Below are 22,851 nucleotides of genomic sequence, written 5' to 3'. Positions count from 1 at the left end.
AAACATCACCCTTCAGCCCAGATATCTGCTCATTTCTCCGTGCCCGTTATCTCATCCCCTTTCTCTTTGACACCAAGTTTTTGAATCGCCAAACATGCCCCGTCATTTTGCACACAAACACCCCTAAAACTGTATAACACCCCCCCCACACACACAAGCTGAACGCCCGGCCCCGGGGAGCAGCTGAAGCAGCTCCAAAGCTGGGTGCAGAGGAGGAAAAAGGAGAAAGGGTGGGGGAAAAAAAAAAAAAAAAGACCAAGCAAGCTCTGATCGCTTTGCCCCAACACCGGCGCCCGCTGCAAAATCCAAAGCCGGGCTGCTGGCCTGGGGGGACCCAAAATCCTGGGGTGTGGGAGCAGCAGCAGGGACACACGGGGAGCAGGATGGGACCTCCTCGGTGCTGGGAGCAACCGCCACCCACAGCAGCAGAGCCCAGCGCCTGCTCCAAGGGCAGCCACGGCACCCTGGGATCCTGGATCCCTGTCCCAAGGTCACGGTCATCCCTGAACTGATCTGCCCAGGCCTCAGCCCCGGCCCTGGGGAGGGAAAGGCTACAGCTGGGTTCGGTACAGCTTGGGAAGGGGAAAACAAACCCCAGAGGGTGCCTGAAAAATGGAAGTTTCTCCCCCTGCCTGGGATTTCGAGCTGCTCGTAGCAGTTGGGGACGAAGCTTTAAATCAAGGAAGGGCCCTGGGCATTTCCTGTAGCTGGGAGACACTGGGAGCGCTGGGAGGGGAGGAGCAGGGCTCCCCCCACGGCCCCTGCCTTGAGGATGGAGGGGGGCTGCTGCGCTGGTCCGACCCACTCGGGAAAGGGCCCTTGGGGCTGGGGGGGGGCGGAGGGAATTGGGATTAGAGGGTTAACGAAGTGGATGGGAGGACGCACGTGACTGGCTGTGGAGTGGGGGAAGTGGGCTGGGGTGTGCGAGTGGGTGTGGGTGTGTATGGGGGGGGGGGGGTGCTTGGCGATCCCTCCCTTCCCATCACCACCATCCCCCTCCTCCCCCCGGCCCCCCGCACAAAATCCGCTCCCCGCCGGCCGCCCCCCCCCTCCTTCCCTCCAACCTGCGGCATGGAGGCACCGGGCTGCCCGGCCTTTCCCCCGCCTCGCCGGGCTGGACCCCCCCCGGGGCTTCCCCGGACTCCCACCGCCTTCACGGTCGGTCCACCGGGACCCCCCCGGCATCCGCCGCCGCTCAGCCCCCGCCCGGGCCGCTGTCCGCCGGCCAAGGCAGAGCCCCGGTACTTGGGGGTCGCCAGCCCGGGCCCCCTCGCCGTGGCCGTCCATGGGAAGCCCTTCCACCCGGCCGGGGCTGCAGGTACCGGGGCGAGCGGCGGGTGGATGGGGGGAGCCGGGGCCGCCGACCCCCCCCCCCGGCCCCTTCTGCTTCTCTTTCCTCCTCCCTACCCCCGCCCGGGGGCCTGATCCTGCCGCTGCCCTCGGTGTCTGCCGGCACCCCCAGCCCTGATCCCCCCCCCCACCCCACCCCGAGCGTCCCCCTCCCGGCTGTCGCGATATGGCCCCGTCGGAGCGGAGACCGCCAGGGCATTCCCCGACGGGAGCCGGCAAGGGCCGGGCCGGGGCTCCCGCCTGTCGGGCAGCCGGGACAGTGTCGCGACAGACACCGAGGTCTCGGGGTTCGTTCCCGCTCTCCAGAAACGGGGGGCTGGCGGGGGGCGGGGGTGGAAGAGACCCGGTCCCACTGCCGCGACGGCGGGGACCGGCCCGGGCTTGCCGCGCCCCGGGCGGAGCAGCAGCGGGTCCCGACGGGGCTGGAGCCCGTTCCCGGGGACGGAGAACGGCCCCGTCCCTCGGAGGGGTCTGGAGAGGCGCGTCCGGCCGCCGCCTCCCGTGCTCGGGCCTCACCGGGCAGGACCGGCGGCAGCAACCGGTGCTGCGGGCCCGGGAGGCCGGACCGCGGGGTTTGCAGAGCGCGGGGCTCCCCGGTGCACGGCTCCGGGGCTCCCGGCCGCTGCCCGCCGGGGCTCCGCACCCCTCTCCGGGCTGGGGCAGGATGAGGCGCTTCCCCGGGGCTCTCCCCATCGCTTCCACCAGCCGCACAACACCCGCCGCTCCCTCGCACTTTCCCTCCCGGCCGGGACCGTCGGGGGCTCCGACCGGGGGCTGACCGGGCTCATCCCGTCCCTCCGGGGCTCTCCGGTCCCACGGGCCTTTTATTTGCACACACTCCCCCCGCGCCGCCGCCTGCCCTTCACTTTAATATAAGAAGAAAAAGGCAACGCCACGGGTGTAATGGGTACCAGGTGGGGCCCAGCAAAGCCACCCCGCTCCCGGCCGGGGGGGGAACAGGTAAAAAAAGCTCCGAGGGTACCGGGGACACCGGGTCGCTGCCCTCCACCGCGCTTACCTGCTCCCGGTGCAGCGGGGGGGATGCTGCCGTCCCCGGGGGTACCTTTCGCTGGCGGCTGGGGTGTCTCCCCCGGTTCCCGGGGAGCCCTTTCCATGCCCCCGTCCCTCCAGTAATGATCCTTTTGAGTTCTCCTTTCCCCTCCCGGTTAACCCAAGAATTGTACAGCTGTGGCCCAGCTGCTGACTTCCCCAGCGCCGCCAAATCTTTCAGGGGGTGTCAGTTTAGGAAGGAGGGGGGTGTGGGGGGGAAATCTATATCTTCCCTTTTTCCCATCCTCTTTTGTCCCCCTGCGACGCCGTGTTTATTTAGCTACGCGCCCGTATCCTGCTCCTTCCTGCCTTTTCCATCTTTCTGGCCATTTATTTATTTGTCTCCAACGCCAAAACCCACGGGTTGCTCGTAAATGCGGCGTGTTGCCTTTGAAAATGGGGAAAAAACCCCAAACCAATGCGTTTATCGGGCCACTTTGTGCAGCGGGATTTTTTTATTTCGGTCGTTTTTTCCTTATTTTCGGTTACATCTGGGTTTTTTGCCTTTGCTTCGCTCCTTGGTGGGACTTGTTTTTTATCATTAAAAACCCCTGGCCCGGCAGCTGAGCCCTTCGGAGGACAAAGCGGGGAGGAAACGGCAATTTGGTCTCATCCCTTCGCCGTTACCCACCGCCGGGCACGTAGACAGGTCGGTACCAAGAGGGATGGGGAGCAATCGCCCCCCCAAACCTCCCCCCAGATAACATTTTCCCATTAATTCAAAGCAGCTGAATCTCGGCTCTCAGCTGCGGGCTGTAACCCCCAAATTGCCTTAATTAGGAAACAACTAAAAATCAAAACCGAAAGTCCGGAAAAGGCCGCGGCAGGGGTTGGTTTGGGGGGCACGGAGCCCTGGGTGGGTCCGCAGGGCCGGGGACCCTGCTCCACCGGGGTGTGATGGTTAACGGGAAGGAGGATCCATCCCAAAGGAGGCGATTTCCCCCCTCGCTGGCCCCGAGCGCTGCGCTGTGCCCAAGGCCCAGCCCTGGGCCTGATCCTGCCCCTCCGAGGGGGCCAGTGGTCTCCACCTGCAGCAAGCCCGAGGCTCTGGTGCTCGGGGTAGGGGTGAGACCAGGGCAAAACCCAGCATTTTCAGGTTGTCTCTTTCCCGAGTGATGCCTCTGTGTCCCCTCAGCTGCTGGGGGGCCCCAAGCCGTCCCCCCCATCTGCTAAGTCCCCCCTCGGTTTTCCCTTCACCGGTTCAGCTCCTCGGGGTCCCAACAGCAACTGAGCTCCGTGTGTCCCTGCGTGGGAACAAACAACCCTCCCGGGGGACAAAGGTGACCTCTGAAATGCTTTGAACCCATTTCATGAGACACCCAAGAGACGCCGCAGCAGTGAGGGGAAGGGGGGAACCCCGAAATTTCTTGCTTTAATCCCCCCAGCCTGCAGGAGGGTGGGGAAGGAGAGCTCTTCTGGAGCAAAAAGGAGGGGGGAGCAGCGTATTTTTACTCCTTTCCAAATGGTTTCCTGAGAGTTACAGCTACAGGGAAAGCTGGCCTGGGGGCAGGCAGAGGCTCCCCCTTGAACCGACCTCAAGCGCGGGGGTCTGGATACGACCCAGTGCTGGGGTGGGCTGGTGTTACTGGTGGATCCGCTGTCTCTGCCCCGGGCGCAGCCGAGCAGGGTGGAGGCGTCAGCCTGTGCTGGGAGCGGGAGGAGAGGGCCAAGGAGAGTGGAGTAAAGCTCTGTCTGCAAAACGACCCTGCGCTCCCCTTCTCTGCCCCCCCTCACCCATCCCTTAGTAGCAGCATCCGAGAGGGTCCCCCTGAGTGGGACCCCTGGCCGCGGGTCCCCGAGCACCCGCTGCTCCGGCCAGGCTTCCCCCCAGCACCCGCGGGGAGCGTTGCCTGCCCACAGCTCTGCCGGTGAGTGGGGATTTTGCCCTCCCCAGTGATGGATTTGACCCGCTGCGTGCCTGTGCCGAGCCTCTTTCTCCTGGGACTGTACCCCAACATCCCCCCGGGGTGGCCGGGACCGTGCAGGGACGGGAGGGGAGGGTTGGGGCTGCGGCACGGGGGGGTCTTGCCTTCATTAGCATCATTAACACCACCCCATCTTGTGCCTCTCCCCCTGCCAGGCGGCGAGAAAGGGTGCAAAGGCGGGTACCAGGCGATACCTGCAGCCTGCCGGGCCCCCATAAAAGCCCCGGGGGAGTTGGGGTGCCCGCTGGCAGCACCCCTGAGCAGCCTACGGGAACACGGGGTCCCCGAGCTCCCCGAGCCCCTGGGCAAGAGCAAGAGCAAGAAGCGGAGGAACAGGACGACCTTCAGCACGTTCCAGCTGGAGGAGCTGGAGAAGGTCTTCCAGAAGACCCATTACCCCGACGTCTACGCCCGGGAGCAGCTGGCGCTACGGACGGACCTGACTGAGGCCAGGGTGCAGGTATGGGCATGGGTCCCTGGCTCCCTAGGGGTGGGCACAGCAGCCCTGGGGGGTGCTGGGCAGGGTTGGAGGATGTTTTCCCCTCCTCTGCACGGCGATGCTGAGTTAGAAGCTTTCCCAGGAGGATTCTTCTGAGCCCCAGAGAGGAAATCCCATGCCAGGCACCACGGGGTGCAGATGCCCGTTGCTCCTCTGAGCTTTCTCCAGTTCTCCCCTTGTCCCCTCTCTCTGCATCACCCAAGGGGTGGGAAGAGCCAAAATTTAGGAGCTCACTGCCAACCTGTCCCCCCCCCCAGCATCCCCTAACATGATCCCCCCCCCCATTCATCCATTGTCCCCACCTCAACCCTCAACTCCCAGGACTAGCAGCGGTGGAGCTGCCATCCCCGGAGAGGGATCCCCGGGAGCTCAGCGCAGATGGGGCTGGGGGTGGCACGTCCCGGGAGGTGGGACAGGATGAGGCCCTCCCTCCCTCCCCACCCCGGCTCCACCGGCATCACACTTGCGTCAGGCCAGCGAGTTCTTTCCAGAGGCATCTCCATGTGGTTTGAGGCTCCCCGCGGGAAGAGGCAGCTGGAGGGGGCACCCAGCGGGGAGAAAAGCGAAGGCGGGCGGGTAATGAAGCGAGCAGGGGGTGCTGGGTGCCTCGAGCCACCGAGTCCTGGGTGCTGCCCTCCCCAAGGGGCAGGAGCTGGGGACAAGGCATGGGCAGGGGATGCGCACCCCAAGCAGCCAGCCAGCACCCACCACAGCCTCCGAGCCCTGATTTGGGGTGGATTTAGATGAAATTCCCTGTAACCACGAGAGCTCCGTGGCAAGCATCCCATGCCACGTCCTCCTCTCCGGGAGATGCTGCTGGAGCTGTCACTGCCCCAGCCAGCTCTGGTCCTCAACGCCATCCAGCAGCACGACGGGGACACGCAGGTGGGTCACCATGACCACACAGGACCCGAAGAGCCTCATTCTGCATCAAAACCTGGGGTAAACGAGGCCCAGAAGCACAAGGGAGAGAAAACAACCCTGCACGGAGCAGGACTGCCTATTTTCCAAGAGGGATAAGAGAGAATTTCTGCTCTTGGTAAAGAAAAAGGCTGGTGAGCTCAAACAGGGCTGCACACAAAAGTGGCTTCCTCTATTCATCTTGTTTTCTGGGATGCTGGGGCGTCGTGTTGGGGCTCTTTTCGTGCCGGGAAGAATTGCGTGGACCTGGCAGAGATCTGCCCATCTCGCCCCCGGGGCGGGCAGGGGGCCCTGCGCCTCAGCCCCCTCCTCCATCTCCCAGGTCTGGTTCCAGAACCGACGGGCCAAGTGGCGGAAGCGGGAACGTTACGGGAAAATCCAGGAGGTGAGAGCTGCCACGGCAGCTGCCTGCCCAGCCCTGTGCCCCCCCCACCCCTCCCAGGGCAGGGGGGTGGTCCCATCGTACCCAGGGTCCCCCATTTCTGCCCCTTCTCTCCCACGGGCCCTGCGGTTCCATCCACCCTTGGGAAAAGCACGTGGGCCCGGATGGAAAAGGGGGAAAGATGCAGCATCACCTTTTGCCACACGCAGGAAGATGCTGCTTTACGTCCTCCTCCATTTCCCGTGGGAACATGCCCTTGGGGGCAGGTTCTGGGGTGTGTGTGTGTCCCCCAAGAAACCCCTCTAGCTGTCCCACATCCATCAGTGCTTCTGCACCCCTTTTCTGCAGAACGGCTTTTTTTTTTTTTTTCCCCAACATTGAAAAGCATAAAAATAATTTTAAACTCAGCTTCACGCTGATGCCAAACTGCACAGGGTCAGGGAGGCGGGGGGGGGGGGGGGGAATGTTAACCCATCCTCAACCCCCTCCTCAGGCAATTAAAATAAAGCAAAGGCATCCCTCACTCTGCAGCCGGGGGGGCGGGGGGGGTATCCAAGGGGGGGTGATGGGGTCCGCACCTTCAGCTACCCCCCGCCGCTTCACTTTGGGGTTATTTTTGGTCCTTTCTTTCAGCTGCAGAACAACCTGTGGCTGAGCTCTGGCCCCGGGAGCCCCGCGGGGCTCCTGCCCCCCGAGAGCATCCCGTCCCCCTGCATGTCTCCGTACCCCCACACTCACAGCAACATCGCCGGCTTCATGGGCATCCCCGCTTCTCCTGGCCCCCACCCCGGCATCAACAGCCTCTACTCCCTGCACGGCCTCCCCCCCTCTGCCCTGGGCACCCACTCCTTCGAGCCAGCAGCCGAACATGACTACAAGTCGCCCACCCTGGTGCCGCTGAGGATGAAGAGCAAAGAGGCGACCAGCAGCCTGCTGAACTGGGCTACGTGATCCCCCCCACCCGGGGAGGGACACAGACCGTTCGCCCCCCACCCCCAGAGCGTCTCCTCCTCCCCCCAGCCCCAGGGAGCAGGTTGGTGGGGTCACCCTTACCCCCCTCCCTGTGCACCCCCATCTCCACGAGCTTTCCTGCATCCCAGCCCTGCTCCATCACGCTGCTGCTGGCCCCCCCTCTGGGTGAGAGGCAGGGGGGAGGTCAAAGTGGGGCTGCTGGGGAGTGGGGAAGGGTCACCCCCAAACCCAGTCTGCCCCAGCGGGGCTGGCATGGTGGGCAGCTTGGGACCCCAAAAGTGGCTGCCAAAAAACCTGAGCCCCCCCAAACACCTTCAGTGAAGGTGCTTTGCAGCAGGGTCACAGCCTCTTGGCGCCCCCCTGCCTGCATCCCCCACTGCCCAGCCCGGGAGGCACCAGCCTTGGGTACATCCAGGGAAGGGGCTGTGCTGATGGGGGGGTGCCAGGGGAGCACGATGGCAGGGGGGGCCGGGTTGTTTTGGGGGTAGTGCTCCCCTCCCCAGCTGAAATTTAGCTGCTGACCCCCCCCCCCCCCGCAGTGCAGCCAACAATGGCAGAAATTGAGGGTCTTCATGTCCCAGTCCAACTGGGACAGCTACTGGTTCTCAGGGGGGGTGTTACTGGGGGCAGAGCAAACCTCCCAGCCATGTTCAAGACCTCGAAGTGCCCCCCCCCAACCCACCAGCGGCCCCTTCTGCTCCCCCTCAGAGGGGAAATAAGATTCAGGACAACCCGCTGGCACAGTCACCAGCTCATGCAATGTGCGGAGCCCCCCCGGGCCGGGCAATAAACCAGTATAGGGGGGAGGGCTGCAGGGTTAAAGACCCCTAAATTGCAGCCGATTTTCCAGTGGGGTCACCTGTACCACCCCCTGCCTATCAGCCCTCAGATCGAGGAGCGGGGGGGAGGTGTTTTAATCCCAGCGGTGGGACCCCCACCCCTGGTTACCATCCTGGGTGCCCCAACTGGGGTGTTGGGGGCACAAGTGATCAATTTGGAGAGTTTTTCCCCATTTTGGGGGCCTGCAGGAAGCCCCTGAGTGGTGGGACCTGTATGATCAGTCCCAGGTGTCTGGGGAGGGGGAGGGGGGGGGTCACCTCATCACATCTGATGTGCCGGGGCACACCCCGAGTCCCTCTTGGTTACAACAGCGTGTCCCACCCCCTCCTCCAGCCAGTGTGACACGCCCCCCCCCCACGGGCAAACAGCCCAAATCAAGTCACAAACGGGGGATCTGCCCTTGCTCCCACCTGCCGCAGCACCAGGAGATGCTCTTACACCCCCAAGGGCCCCCTCGTGCCAAAAAGCCCCCAGAAACTGCGATGGATCATGATGCTGGGGCAGGGGGGGTGGGATGGGACACACACCTCAGTCAGGCACCACGGACTCCCTCAGGGAGGCACCCAACCTGCCAGTCCAACCCGATTTGGGCCAAAAAACAAGGTTTCTAGCCAAAGGGAGCCCAAATGCTCCATGACCTGCGTGGATGTTGTTCCTCACCCCCTGGGGGCAGCCTGGCCACAGTGGGTGCCCCCCCCGGGAGGCAGCCCAGGGCCTGGCCATGCACCCGGTGGGTGCCCACCCCGGGACATCTCACACCCTGGCTCTCTCAGCCCCCCCCTCCTCTCACCGGCGGGGAGTTTGTTATTCATTTATAAACAATAAAACACATTTTTAATAAGTTATTTATGGCTCCGCCAGTGCTATAAAAGTCACCACGGTCTGTGAGCGCCCGGCCCAGCTGGGGAATATTTTGGAGCGATGGAGAGCGCGGCTCCGCTCACACCTCATCTGCCAGTGTCCCGCCGGGCCCCCCAGGCTGGGTTTTGGGGGCCGGGGGGGGTGCTGGGGGGACCCGGGGGGAAGGAAAGCACCCAGCGGGGGCACAGTGCGACAGTGGTGGCTGCACCCCATGGGCTCGGCCCTGAAGGATCCTGGCAGAGGATGGGGTGTAAATCGGGGCTGCCCCAGGCTCCTTCTGGCCCCAACCACCCCCACCTGCGGGCAGGGAAGCAAACAGCTGCCTCTGCCCCCCCCACCTCTCCCCCCTCAAACAAGGGGTGAATCTCGTGGGATTCCACCCACCCGAGCTGGCCGGGGCTGCTGCCACCCCTCTGCCAGGGAAACTGAGGCACAGCAAGGTCAAGGCCAGGCTTTGGGGAGGGAGGGTTCGATGTCCAGCTCAGGAGCAGGGGCCAAAAAATCCCAATGAGTGTGCTGGTGTCAGAAATCCCAGGGCCGGAGGTGGGAGGGTTCAGGGAAGGGGACAGGCAAATGCCGACTCCTGCCCGCACCCCCCCTGAGGTCACCAGCTCCCCCACACCAACGTTGGGGTCATAAAATAAATATTAAAACTTTCAGCGAGAGGTAACCCACCCCCCACAGGGACTTGAGGAGGGAGCAGGGACAAGGACACGAGACAACGAACCCCGTGCACCAGCTCAGCCCCATCGCTGCTTCCCGCGGAGGTGGGGGACAGACAGAGCCCAGACACGCTCGGGTCAGAGATCGCGAAATATATATATATATGTACAGCTCATCCACCCCACCCAGCGGGGCGAGGGAAGACTGCAGTCTGCAGCCCTCCCCAGCCCATCGGCAAGGGGTCAGCCCCTCAAACCCCCCCCCGCCATCGCCCTCCCAGCGCCCCCGACCCCGTCACCGTGTCCCCAGGCAGGGTCCGGGCAGGGGGACAGCCCGTTTTCCTGCCCCCAGCACTGCCCAAAGGGCCTTCGCCCCGGCTTTCCCCCGCTCCCCACACCGCCGCTCGCTTCCCCTTCTCAGCTCTGGCTGGTGGGGGGCAGGAGGAGGGTGATGGGGGTGCTGCCACCAAAAGCATCGACCAGGGGCGCACACAGGTGCCCCCCAACCCAACAGGAAACTCCCGGGGCGCTGGGGCCTCCACCCTCAGCTCGGGGCTGAGCCTGGCACAGCCTGGGAGGAGGCAGAGGGGCAGGACGGTGTCTCAGCGGGGACCCCACAGCTCCAGCCTCTCCCCAAGCCCACCACAGGGGGTCCAGGCAGCCACAGACCCCCCCCACAAAGCCTCGCTCCCCCTGCCCCTCAGCAGCGGGGCAGCCTCGAGATCTCCCCAAAGCACCCCCGCTCCTGCCTCCCCAGCCTCTGTCACTGCAGCAGCTCCTCCCAGGAGATGGGTCGGGAGAAAACCTCCCGCTCCAGCCACAGGTCGTAGTTGACCTGGAAATCCTCGGGCAGGTCCACGCGTTGGCCCAGCACACTCTGCAGGCAGTTGTCCACGGGGAGAAAATCGGGGTTGCTGTGGGCCCGGTCGTAGCGACGCGAGTTGAAGCGCTCAATGCTGGCGCGCAGGGCGCACTCCTCCGCCTGGAAGTCCCAGGGACGGGCGTCCAGGTCTGGGTAGAGGAAAGAGGGGTGTCAGAGGGGAGCTGGGGGCCCTTCAGCCAGGCCAAATCCCTCAGGAAAGGTCCCTGAAGGTCATTACAAAGAGCAAGATGCAAAGCACGGAGCAGGCAGCCACCAACGGCTCCAACACAGAATCATCTCGGCTGGAAAAGCCCTTGAAGCTCCTCCAGCCCAACCATGAACCTCACCCTGACCGTTCCCAACTCCACCAGATCCCTCAGCGCTGGGTCAACCCGACTCTTCAACCCCTCCAGGGATGGGGACTCCCCCCCTGCCCTGGGCAGCCCATTCCAACGCCCAACAACCCCTTCTGCAAAGAAATCCTTCCTAAGAGCCAGTCTGACCCTGCCCTGGCGCAGCTTGAGGCCATTCCCTCTTGTCCTGGCGCTGGGTCCTTGGCTCAAGAGACTCATCCCCCCTCTCTGCACCCTCCTTTCAGGGAGTTGCAGAGGGCCATGAGGTCTCCCCTCAGCCTCCTCTTCTCCACACTAAACCCCCCCAGTTCCCTCAGCCGCTCCCCATCAGACCTGTGCTCCAGACCCTGCACCAGCTCCGTTGCCCTTCTCTGGACACGCTCGAGTCATTCAATGGCCTTTTTGGAGTGAGGGGCCCAAAACTGAACCCACTCATCGAGGGGCGGCCTCACCAGTGCCGAGCACAGGGGTAAGATCCCTTCCCTGTCCCTGCTGGCCACGCTAGTGCTAATGCAAGCCAGGATGCCATTGGCCTTCTTGGCCACCTGGGCACACTGCTGGCTCCTGTTCAGCTGGGTATCAATAACGCCCCCAGGTCCCTCTCTGACTCACAGGTCTCCAGCCACTCCTCCCCAAGCCTGTAGCGCTGCTGGGGGAAACACGCAGCCATTGCCAGCCCTTTCCCTCTTCCCCACTACGCCACCACCCCAAATCCCTCCCTGCACCCCAGGTTTAAGGGCTGCACAGCAGCAAAGGGACAGCTCTGGGCACAGACCTGCGTGGAGCAGGAAGGATAACGCTGTGAAGGACGTACCGTTGCCGTAAGCCCAGTCGTCGTTGAGACGGTGCCGCACTTTCTGGTAAATGGCCGACATGGTTTTCATGTTGCTCTTCCTCCACTGCCGGCCCAGGTACTTGGTCTGTACCTTGAGCAGCTTCAGCACGTAGAGCTGCATCATGGCCTGCTTCACCTTCAGAGCCCGCTTCAGGATGGGGGCTGACTTGAACACCACCAGCATCTGCGGGGAACAGCCCCCACCCGCGGCAGGGGGACACGGAGATGGGGGGTACGTCCCATGGGACAGGTGCCAACCACCTCCTCCAGCACCCCCAAACCCTCCCCTTGCAGCACACGCTCTCCCTCTCTCACCTCCCACTCCCCAGTGGGGTCTGGGGTGCAAAGGGCACCCCAAGGTATCCACAGCCCCCTCACCCAGTCCAGGCTCCCAGTGACAGCCCAAGTCCAGCTGGGCTGAGCCCCAGCAGGTTCCCCGGCCCTCACCATGGTGCGGGAGTGCTTCCACTTGGTCAGCTTGTTGAGGATGCGCAGGAGGTTTATGCAGGAGAAGAGGTTCCTCCAGCAAAACTGGTTGTTGTCTCCGGCTTCCTGCAGGAAAGCGGAGGCAGGGGTCAGGCAAGAGAGCGGAGTGGGGATGAGGAGGGGCTGTTCTGGTCCGAGGATCCTTGCCCAAAGCACAGCAGACGGGCAGGAGATGTCTGCCAGCCCCACGCACCCCCCCCAAAGCCCCAGGGGCCAAGCGCAGGAGTGCTGAGGGTGCCAGGGCTGGGTGCTGGAGCCCTGCTGCCTCCCCACACCCATGATCCTCCCCAGTAAGCAGCCCAGGGTGCCAGGACCTGGCAGAGAAGGCAGAGACTCACCAGGCTCTCTGCCGTCAGCTCCGGCAGCTCGTGCACCACACAGTATGGGTAGTCCAGGACGGAAATGCTGCAGGAAGTTGAGGCGGTGTCACACTGCTCCCCCAGATCCTACCTGGCTTGGGGGCAACGCAGCCCCACACCTCCCACCCACCGGAGATCAGCTGCAGTGGGCACTTCCCGGGTCTACCTGCACCCAAACCTGCAGCCAGTGGAGGGGCAAAGCAAGCAGGGACCCCCTCTCCAAACCCACAGCCCCCTCCACTACCTGTTCTTAGCAGTGATGTAGGACATGATGTTCTGGTTGAAGAACTTCAAGATGAGCGGGATGCAGTTGGCGAAGACCAGATGCTGGGCCATGTACTCAAACTGGGGAGAAAAGCAGGTGAACGGGGACCCACCCTGGGTCCTGCCCATCCCCAAAGCCCCGCGTGGGGCGGCTGGACCCTGACCCGCCTCACCTGGTAGATGTGATTCAGCTTGAAGTGCTTGAGCAGGAGCAGCAGCACAGCAGAAATGGCTTTGACGATGATCTCCTTGTGCCGATTGACGTCCACCCCCAGCTTCATGCTCTGCAGCACTGTGGTCCTGGGGGGACACAGAGGGATCCTTGGGCTGGGGGGCACTGTCTGCACCCCGCCAGCCCCCGCAGTGTCAGCAGACAGTCCTGCCGTCCCCTGGGCTCCCAGCAGCCGCCCACAACCAGCTCACAGAATCATCTCGGTTGGAAAAGCCCTTGAAGCTCCTCCAGTCCAACCATGAACCTCACCCTGACCGTTCCCAACTCCACCAGATCCCTCAGCGCTGGATCAACCCAACTCTTCAACCCCTCCAGGGATGGGGACTCCCCCCCTGCCCTGGGCAGCCCATTCCAACGCCCTTCTGCAAAGAAATCCTTCCTAAGAGCCAGTCTGACCCTGCCCTGGCGCAGCTTGAGGCCATTCCCTCTTGGCCTGGCGCTTGTTAAAAGCTCCTGCAGCCACACACAATTCCTGGCACGCCGCCGAGCAGAAGATGGTCAGATTGCCCAGGAGGCCTCAGCACAGCCCCAGCACCCCCCTGCCTGGCTCCTTCCTGTCCCCCCTTCCTTCCCCACCACCACCCAGCCTCTCTGCTTGCCCTCTGCGGTCACTCACGGCATCTCCTCCGGCAAGACGTCTGCCAGGATGTTGATGGAGTCCGTCTTGGCTTTGGAGGTGGGGGCTGCAGCCAGGAGGATCTTCAGCAGAGCGATCTGGGGAGAAGGGCAAGATGGATCAGGGGATGGGAGTGGAGGGACCGGCCACAGGCCCCATCTCCCCGCCGCAGGAGACAGTAACAGGGATGTACATGCGAGGAGGGAAGAAAACCTGGGGGCACCCCTGGAAAGGGATGGAGCACTGGAGGGAGCCCAGGGCACCCCAGTGCCCCCCAGCTCACCATGTACTGTGGCAGGCTTGGCAGGAGGCCCTGGTACAGGATCTCTGCAGGCACTTGCTCCACCACTTCTTCCCCCTGGTGCCAGGAGAGACCAGAAAACCTCACACCAGGAGCTGCCACTGGCGCCGTGGGCCTGGCTCAGCCCCAGGCTCTCCAACCCCAAGGGCAGGATACCCCTGACTCCTGCCCAAACCTCCCCACACCCCCCACCCGCTGCCCCAGAGAAATTGCTCCTCCCTCCTCAGCAGAGCAAACCCCCCAGCCCAGGAGCTTCATCCCCACACTCACCCCAGAGAGGGGGGAGCGCAGGTACTCATCCTCCATGTGCACTTGCACCTCTGCGATCGACGTGTACTTGTGCTGCACGGGGAGAGAGGGGGGGGTCACACCACAGACCCCCTGCCCTTTGATGCCACCAACCCCAGCCTGGTCCCATCATCTTTTTAAGTCCCTCCAGGGACCTCTGTTACTCCTGTTGCACTGGTGATGGGCAGGGGAGGTGACAGTCCCCCTGTACTCTGCACTGGTGAGGCCACACCTGGAGGGTTGTGTCCAGTTTTGGGCACCTCAACACGAGAGAGATCTCGAGGTGCTGGAGCGAGGGCAGAGGAGGGCAACGAGGTGGGGAAGGGCCTGGAGAATAAATCCTGTGAGGAGCCATTGAAGGAGCTGGGACTGTTCAGTGTGAGGAGGAGAAGGTGAGGGGAGACTCATCACTCTCTACAGCTCCCTGAAAGGACGTTGTGGAGAGGTTGGTGCTGGTCTCTTCTCCCAGGGAATTAGTGACAGAACAAGAGGGAACAGCTTGAAACTGCAACAGGGGAGGGTCAGGCTGGACATGAGGAACAAATGTTTCCCCGAAAGAGTGGTCAGAGAGTGGAATAGGCTGCCCAGGGAGGGGGTGGAGTCCCCATCCCTGGGTGTGTTTAAGGGTCGTTTGGATGAGCTGTGGGGGGATGTGGGGTAGGGGAGAACCTTGTAGAGTCGGGCTGAGGGTTGGACTCGATGATCCCGAGGGGCTTTTCCAACCTGAGTGATTCTGTGATTCTGTGCTGGCCTCACCTCTGAGACAACCCCAGTAAGAAAGAGATGAAACCAGCAAGGAAAGGGGCTTGGCCAGCCTGGGAGACCAGGGATGGGATGAAAACTTGAGGCCTCTCCCATCACAGGGTTAAGCAAGTGGGAGAGGGGACAGGAAAATAACACCCCTGGCCTTGACTTGTGATCAGTGCAGGGGGATGGGGAAGAGGTACCCACACAATTTGTGGGAATTTGTCAGCGTACTCACCAGCTTGAGGGTTCGGATGCTCTCGTGGATGGGCCGGGGCAAGCCCACCACGGTGTTGGTGTCACTAGAGAGAAGGGAAAGAGCCAGGCTGGGCGCAGGCAGGGGCAAACCTGAGCCACCCATGGGTGGGTCAGAGATCAGCCACCCCAGGAAGGTGCCAGTGAGCCCAGGATTTCTCTGTGGCCAAGTGGAGGGCAACGGCAGCCCCCACACTAGCAGTTTCTACTGCAACCCCCCCAAATCGGCAGCCCCCCAGGGTGGCTCTGCAGGAACCCACCTGCCCAGCGTGTAGCCAATGAACTTGCTGCGGCTGGACTCCAGGAACATCTCGATGTCCTTCTCCCTGCAGCAAAGGGAGAAGAGGAAGAGTCACATCTTGCTGTCTGCCTGGGCACGTCACAGCCCGGGGCATCAGGAAAAGCCTCGTGGACAGATACAGGAGATGGTGCTGAGCCCAGCACATCAAGAGAACTGCCACCAAAGTGACCGCCCCGTCCCCAACATCTTCCCCATGCCCCTGCCAAAGTTCTCAGTATTTAAGAGCCTCTGTTTTCCACTCCAGCTCTCCCTGCAGGTCAGCCCCAGGGACTCACCGGACCTTGGGGGCCCAGGGCAGCCCCTTGGGGCAGGTGATGCGGTCACTGGGGGGATGCTGGGTGGGCGGAGGCATCACTTCATCCCGTTCGAGGGGGAAGGTCTCTCCCTCCAGGCTGTTGTCGTCATCGTTTTCCTCCTCTTCCTCACGGGAGTCGTCAGCTTTGTAAGGATCCCGCTCGTTGAAGGCGTCGAGGTTATCCTGCTTAATCAGGGCCTGGAGAGAGAAGAGCAGGCAGGTGAATACCCCGGGGATAAATTGCTCCAAGGTCGGTGTCCAGACCCCTCATTAACGTCACTGTCCCCAGCCCCTGGGCCAGCCTCACCTTGTGCTCGCGCCGGCCTCGCTTCTGCTGCTGCTCGATCAGGTCGGAGGCGGAGGCGGGCGGGGAGGCAGCTCGCATGTTGCGGATGACTTTAATGCTGTCCTCCGGGAGCGGCGGGAGGCCCAGCATCTCCCGCTTCTCTGCCTTCATGCTCTGGAGCTCCTCAAAGCCACCCAAAGTGCACTGCAAGGGAGACCACAGCAGCCTGAGCACGGGGGACTCCCCGACACATGGCCCTCCCCAGGTTTCTCCACCTGCCCTCCCCAAATCCACTCTCCAGGAGTCCCAAATCCTTCCCCAGGGTATAAAGGAAGAGCTGCCTGTCCCCATGCTGCTCCTGTCATTGTGAAAGACAGAAGGGACAGGAGGGTGTTCAAGCATCCACAACTGAAGTGTCTGGACCTTTTCTTTCATGCAGACCCCAGCCAGGGACCTCGCTTTGGGTCCGTCCTTGGTATCCAACTCCAGACACCAATATCCAATGCTCCCCACTACAGGGTGAAATCTGGAGGTGGGTTTAACAGGGTGCAAACTACTCAGCTGAATGCCAGAAAAAAGAGGATGGAGCAATTACAGGCAGCTCTGAGGGCAGAACTTCCTTCCTCTGCCGAATGTCAAACCGCAAGACGCGTGCCAGACACACCCAGCGGCCTCTCCTTACCAGCACAGTCTTCCAGAGCAAGAGCAGCACCTTCTTCATGGGGAAGTGTGGAGCGTGGCCGCTGCAGAATTTGGTCACCATCCCGAAGAGCATGACAGAGAAGGGCTCGTTGTTGTACAGGGGGGCTCCTGGAACCACATGGCAGCAATAGCCAGGCACTCCTCATCCCTGTCCTCACCCCAACCGTCAGCACCACCAGCCCCTGCACCCTCACACCCCCCATCCCCGAGATCCTCATCTCACCCCAGACAGCTCCTCTCTTTCTTTCCAAGGCTTTGTAATCTCCATAATTTCTTACCTCTGTGTTGAGAGGAAACGACAGTCCCAATATTAGATTTTTTTCCCCAGGGAGAGAGCACATAGACAGCAGAAAAGGCTGGCTGGCTTCCTCTGCTCATCCCCCTTGGCCCCACCAGCACAGTTCAGCCTAGCAGAAACCAACCCAGTGCTGCCAGCCCCTCCTAAGTGAGGCCTAGAGCCAAACCCCACAGAATCCCAGAATCATTCAGGTTGGAAAAGACCCTCGGGATCATCAAGTCCAACCCTCAGCCCGACTCTACAAGGTTCTCCCCTACCTCACATCCCCCCACAGCTCATCCAAACGGCCCTTAAACACACCCAGGGATGGGGACTCCACCCCCTCCCTGGGCAGCCTATTCCACTCTCTGACCACTCTTTCGGGGAAACATTTTTTTCCTCATGTCCAGTCTGAACCTCCCCTGTTGCAGTTTAAAGCCGTTCCCTCTTGTTCTGTCACTAATTCCCTGGGAGAAGAGACCAGCACCAACCTCTCCACAACGTCCTTTCAGGGAGCTGTAGAGAGTGATGAGTCTCCCCTCACCTTCTCCTCCTCACACTGAACAGTCCCAGCTCCTTCAATGGCTCCTCACAGGATTTATTCTCCAGGCCCTTCCCCAGCCTCGTTGCCCTCCTCTGCCCTTGCTCCAGCCCCTCGAGATCTCTCTCGTATTGAGGTGCCCAAAACTGGACACAACACTCCAGGTGTGGCCTCACCAGTGCAGAGCACAGGGGGACTATCACCTCCCTGCTTCTGCTGGTCACACTATTTCTAACACAAGCCAGGATGCCGTTGGCTTTCTTGGCCACCTGGGCACACTGCTGGCTCATGGTCAGCTGCTTGTCAATGAGAACCCCCAGATCCTTCTCTTCCACACAGCTCCAGCCACACCTCCCCGAGCCTGTAGCCATGCAGGGGGTTGTTGTGGCCCAAGTGCAGGACCTGGCACTTGGCCTTGTTGAAGTTCATCCCGTTTTACTCTCTTGCTCTTCAGCCCTGGCAACCTCCATCCCATCAACCCCCAAGCGCCTGGTCCTCACCCAGCTCTGCTCGGAAGGTCTGTCTCATGGTCTTCCACTCTGGCTTGTCCCCCTCGGCCTCCTGCCGAACAGTCTCCACGATCAGGTACATGATGTTCAGCAGCACCCTGCAAAAAGCAGAAGGTCAGGCGAATCACCAGAGGTTGGGATGAGTTATGGAGGCACCACCAGCACCCAGGGCTCTAAGAGGGGGGGCTGGAGCAGCCCAGACCACAGCCAGCCTCCATGTACCCACTCCACACCAGGAGATTGTGCTGAGGCACTGGGGAAAAAGGTCTCAACAAATCAAAGTAGGAAAAAAAGTTTTTTTCCTGTACTTTACTGCTTTCATGTCCCCAACCAGTCACATGCCTGCTGTGCGGGCTGAGCACAAGGGGCATCTGCGGACTGAGCAGACCTGAGCACACCCAACAATGCTCACAGAGCTGGGGCAGAAGCTGGGACAACCCCAGGACACCCTCCGGTGCCTGCTGGCCTGTCTCAGCTTGCGAAAAAACCCAGCAAACCCTGTGTCCCCCTCCTCGCCCCCCACCCCGAGCAAACCTGCTCTGTACCTCAGGTCCGTGCTGTCAGCCAGGGAGATCGCAGGCTTCCTCACGGCACTGCTGCAAGCCGCGCTGTTACTGCGGAGGGAAAGCAGCCTCAGAGGGGCCTTTGGAGACATTTTAACTCTGCCACGAGCAACGCACAGGCCAGAGCCAAACCCTGCAATAGATTTTGCTGCAGCGAGTCCTCTGTTCACAGTCAAGGGAGGAGGAACTGATCTGTATTTGCTGGCAGGCAGCAAGGCTCATAGTGAATTTTTGTATAAATCAGGCATAATCCTACATTCCATATCCACCCAGAACAACGAGAGTCATTCCAGCAGCTGCAGGAATCAGATTAGGGATAGACAGACCAGGAATGGGACTGCCACAAACTGGAAAAACTCCTGCCACGGAGCTCCAGAGCCATTTCTGAAGCGCTTTCCTCACTACTCACTCAATCTCCATGTTCAGCAGCTCCACCAAAGCGTTGAACGTCCCCACTTCCAGCAAGAGGAAGATGTTATACCTCATCCAAGCCTGCACCTCGGCCTCGGAGCCGCACTCCCCAAACGTGCCTGCAACGACACCCTCGCTGGATCCCACCTCCGCAGGGATCCCGAGGCCCTCCCACACCGCCAGAGCACTTTGTAGGGGGAATGAAAAACACAGCCTTAATTTTAAGGCAAAAAGTCAGATGCAGAGGACAGAACTGCCTGCCGGTGGGTAACTCAGCCCAGGTCTGGCAGAGCTGGGAGAGCACAGGAAAGTCAGCCAAATTTTGGACCAAACTCCTATAAACTGTCTGGCTCCCACAAGAATAAGCTTCATTCCAGACATCCCAGGTGAAATCAACAATACAAGGGAAGAAGATTATTTTAAATATTTGAAATTGATAGCCTCCAATCCATTACCCAGATTTAGCAATGGGGAAACTAAGGGGGCCTGGCGTCACCTTGGGCAACGTAAAGGATGGCTCGGGCAACCCTGAGCCTCTTCTCCCGCGCAGTGACCTCCAGCCCGTCGAGAAGCCGCATGGCGTGGGTGCGGTGCTGGTTCTTGTCCAGCTCGGTCCATTTCTTCTCCCTCACTGAAAAGCCAAAGCAAGCAGGCTGAGGGCACGGGGCACCTCTGCCTGCCCTGGACACAAACATCACTGGAAAAGCTCAAAAGGATTCAGCACGATGGAAAACAGGGCTGCCCCCAGGGAACACGGCGCTCCAGGGAGTAACGCCCAGGTGTGATGGGCCCGGAGGGACCCTCTCCTGCCTTCCATCAGGTGACTGGATGAATCACATTTATCCAAACCCATGCTGGCAGCCGATGGGAAATGAGCTGGATGCTCTTGCTGCTGCCAGCATGTTCCAGCACAGGCGTCCCAGTGCCAATGAACCACCTCGACCATCGACATCAGCAAACGCTGAACGCACAGCAGGCAGCGAGCTGCACTCCAGGACCAGCCCACGCACGCTAACGAGGTCTCCAGTACAAACCACGTGAAGATTATCAAGCTTTCTGACGCAGCGCTAACGCATCTATCCCCACGTCTCCTTCGGGAGATGCCTGACCCTCCCCAGAGGGGTCAGAGGTCCAAGACAAGGGTCTTACCGTGGATCCTAAAGTCCTCCTCGAAGCACTTGCGGTTGAGCAGGAACTCTGGCCCTTCTGTGTAGCTGTACAGCTCTGCCAAAAGAGCACAGAGGAGAATCTCTAACAACAGGCACCAAGGCGCTGGAGAAAGCTGCAACCTGGTCACGTTAATTTGTAATTCTATCTAAGATGAAGGAAATGCAAAACACACACCCAGCATAAGGCTAAAAAAACTTAACTGCATGATATCACTTCCCTTTTAACATGAATAAGGTGTTTAAAGACAATAACGGAGCAACACTGGAGCTGGCAGCTCCTTTAATCACTACCAGGAAAGAAAATCATGGCTGATTAATTGGTCCACCAAGACAAGTCCCTTACCAGAGAGCTCTGCTGCCCATTTGTCGGTATCTGCATATTCAAACTCCAAGTCTGGGGACTCCGAATAACCCTGAAAGCAGAGGAAGAATTCAGTTAAATTACAGAGTTTTTCAGGAAAACCAAAATCCCCCAAGACATTCACAATTCACCTCATGCTCCCGCGAATCCAGGATTATATCTTCTGTTTAAGAGACCAAAAATGTACCCGCAGCAGCGTAAACGTTACCAAGGCAACTCCTACCCACCTCCTGTATCTCCATCCCAGCTCTCTCCCCAGCTCCGCCGCATTGAGCCACGCTGCGCTTCGCTGGTGGGCAGCCCCTGCCACTGCACCACCTCTAAACCACTCCGGGAGCCCCAAAAGGCCAAAAAATAAAGCAGGAGACGGGGTGTATTTAATCTCAGGGTGGGGGAGGCTTATGGTGGGACTAGGGAGCTCCCAGAGCTCACTCATTTTGCGTAGATGTGTGAAAATTTGGGCTATCCCCCGCAAAGGGATGCCAGCAGATGTGAATAGTGAAAATGAAACTCCAAGCAGCTTTGGTGAGCCTGGAAAAACATCCAGAAGGCTTACAGCCCAAAACATCTGCTCCCTTTAAGTAAGTCATCGACGTGGAACCCCAAGCAAAACCCTCCTCAATGTTGGGGCACCCACTCCTGAGCGAGGGGCAGATCCAGCCCCCCAGATGCTTGACGGGTGGAGGGTCTGTGCCGCTCTGCGGGGCTGGGAGCCGTTCCCCAGCCCCCGAGGCTCACGCAGCCTCCTCACAGCCCTCTCCTGTCACTTCAGGGAGCGTCCCCCACCCTGGAGAGGACACCCGTGAAAGCAGATGGCTCTGGAGTCACCCCAGGGATGAAACCGGATTTCGGGGCCTCGATGGAAAAGTCATGGGATCCACCAGCTCCCCCCAGGCCCTCTCCTGATCCCCCATAGCTCAGGGGTCCCCGCCAGGACCTCGGTGTCTCCTTGGAGGGGTCGGTCACCTCTCGCCAGAGCCACCCCTGGACCGACCTGATGCACCCGGACCCGCCAACCCAGCCCTCGCCGCGCAGGGCCGGTACTGACCGGCAAAACCGGGGAGAAGCCCCCGGCCAGGGCGGTGAGAGCCCAGAGCAGCCCTGGAAGGAGAGTGACCGGTGTCGGGCCCATGTGGGGGCCCGGGACGGAGTCACCCTCACGCCCCAGACAGGACAAACCGACCCGGACTTGGGGAAGAGACGAACGGGAAACCAGCACCAACCCGAGCCCGGTAACCCAGGCGGGACTCTGGGCAGAGCCGGTACCAAACGGGCCTGGCAGCGAGAGGTCTCTGGGCTCCGCAGAGCTGCTGCCGGCCCGCATAGCCCCCGGCTTTGGGCCCCGGGGGAACCGGCTCCGGGGGGAGCGGCCGGCCCAGGACCGGCCCGGGGGAAGGCGGAGCCCAAGCAGGGTGGGCAGCACCGCGCGGGTCAGGGCTGAAGAAGACGGCGGAGCCCACCGGCACCGCACGGGCAGGCCCCGGGCCCACGGCGAGGAGGACAACGCGGCCCGGCCCGGCCCGCCCCGCCCGGGAAGGCCGCCCCCACCCCGCAGAGCCGGGCCCGGCGGCAGCGGCGCTGACCTCGGAGTCCTTGCGCGGCGGGCGGCCCAGGTCACGGGCCTTGCCGGGCGGCGCCGCCCCGCCGCGGGCCTTGTTGTTGCCCGGGAGCGGCCCCGCGCCCCCAACGCCGCCGCCGCCGCCGCCCGGCTCCATGTCGGCCGCCCTCCGCCGCGCCGAGCTCTCGCGAGGACTCACCCCTCCCTCTCGCGGGAGCGGCAGGGAGAGCCGGGGCAGCGCCGCCGCCATGTTGGGAGTGGCACCGCCGGGTGTGTGTGCGTGGGGGGTGGCTCCCGCCGCTCGGGCCGCTGCGATGTGGCTCCGTCCGCCGGCCCCGCCGCGGCGGCCCCGTCACCGCCCAGCGCCGCCCGCCCCCGGCGGCCACGACCGGGGCGGCACCCGGCCGGCCGGCGAGCTCCGCCCCCGCGCCGCCATCTTAGGTGTGGCGCGCCGCGGGCCTCAGCCATGTTGGGAGCGGCACTTCCGCCCTCCCGCCGCCGGGGAGGCGGCGCCCGGCCGCCTGAGGCCGCCATGTTGGGAGTGGCAGGAAGGGGCCGAGAACAAGTGAAACGCTCAACTCAAGCGGCTTGGGGGGCTCAGACCCCAAAGAGAGCGACTAGTAGAGGGCTCAGAGAGGATCCAGACCCCAACAGAAGGACGTGATGGGGTTTAAACCCCCAGTGAAAGGGCCCTGAGGGGGTCAGACCCCAAAATCCAGGGCCCTGGAGAGGCCCAAAAAGCCCATCTGGAGGCAACCAAAGGCAGAGCCCAGGCCAGGGCTTAAGCTCAGACCCAACTCAGGGTCCCCAAGGGACTGCAT

The 22,851-nt window shown here is 61.9% G+C and overlaps 2 protein-coding genes across 3 annotated transcripts; one reads left to right on the top strand and one right to left on the bottom strand.

Annotated features, from left to right (window-relative positions):
* The first annotated feature begins 612 nt into the window (after window positions 1-612).
* Window positions 613-7,078, top strand: ALX3 (ALX homeobox 3). Its single transcript, XM_074850311.1, is given in 7 exon segments — window positions 613-794; window positions 929-992; window positions 995-1,051; window positions 1,054-1,318; window positions 4,481-4,785; window positions 6,068-6,130; window positions 6,761-7,078. Coding segments are annotated over 7 exon segments (1,254 nt in total).
* Window positions 7,079-9,600: 2,522 nt separating this feature from the next.
* On the bottom strand, window positions 9,601-22,366 carry STRIP1 (striatin interacting protein 1). 2 transcript variants are annotated; one of them, XM_074850172.1, is made up of 21 exons: window positions 22,230-22,366; window positions 20,455-20,524; window positions 20,092-20,166; window positions 19,439-19,573; window positions 18,941-19,061; window positions 18,514-18,582; window positions 17,960-18,066; window positions 16,622-16,749; window positions 15,961-16,143; window positions 15,634-15,851; window positions 15,318-15,383; window positions 15,041-15,104; window positions 14,041-14,112; window positions 13,753-13,827; window positions 13,470-13,567; window positions 12,795-12,921; window positions 12,602-12,702; window positions 12,337-12,403; window positions 11,960-12,064; window positions 11,492-11,696; window positions 9,601-10,473 (listed from the first exon to the last, which is right to left on the bottom strand). In XM_074850172.1, exons 1-21 carry the CDS (start codon window positions 22,278-22,280, stop codon window positions 10,226-10,228), a joined length of 2,385 nt encoding a protein of 794 aa, XP_074706273.1. In that variant the 5' UTR covers window positions 22,281-22,366; the 3' UTR covers window positions 9,601-10,225. The 2 variants fall into 2 exon arrangements, with proteins under 2 accessions (XP_074706273.1, XP_074706272.1); XM_074850171.1 differs by lacking the exon at window positions 22,230-22,366 and adding an exon at window positions 22,056-22,196.
* Between the last annotated feature and the right edge of the window lie 485 nt (window positions 22,367-22,851).

This window comes from Strix aluco, chromosome 25 (genome assembly GCF_031877795.1).
Source record: "Strix aluco isolate bStrAlu1 chromosome 25, bStrAlu1.hap1, whole genome shotgun sequence".
NCBI classification, from domain to species: Eukaryota; Metazoa; Chordata; class Aves; order Strigiformes; family Strigidae; genus Strix; species Strix aluco.
Note: the sequence above shows the minus strand (reverse complement) of the source record. Positions and strands in the feature narration are given on the sequence as shown.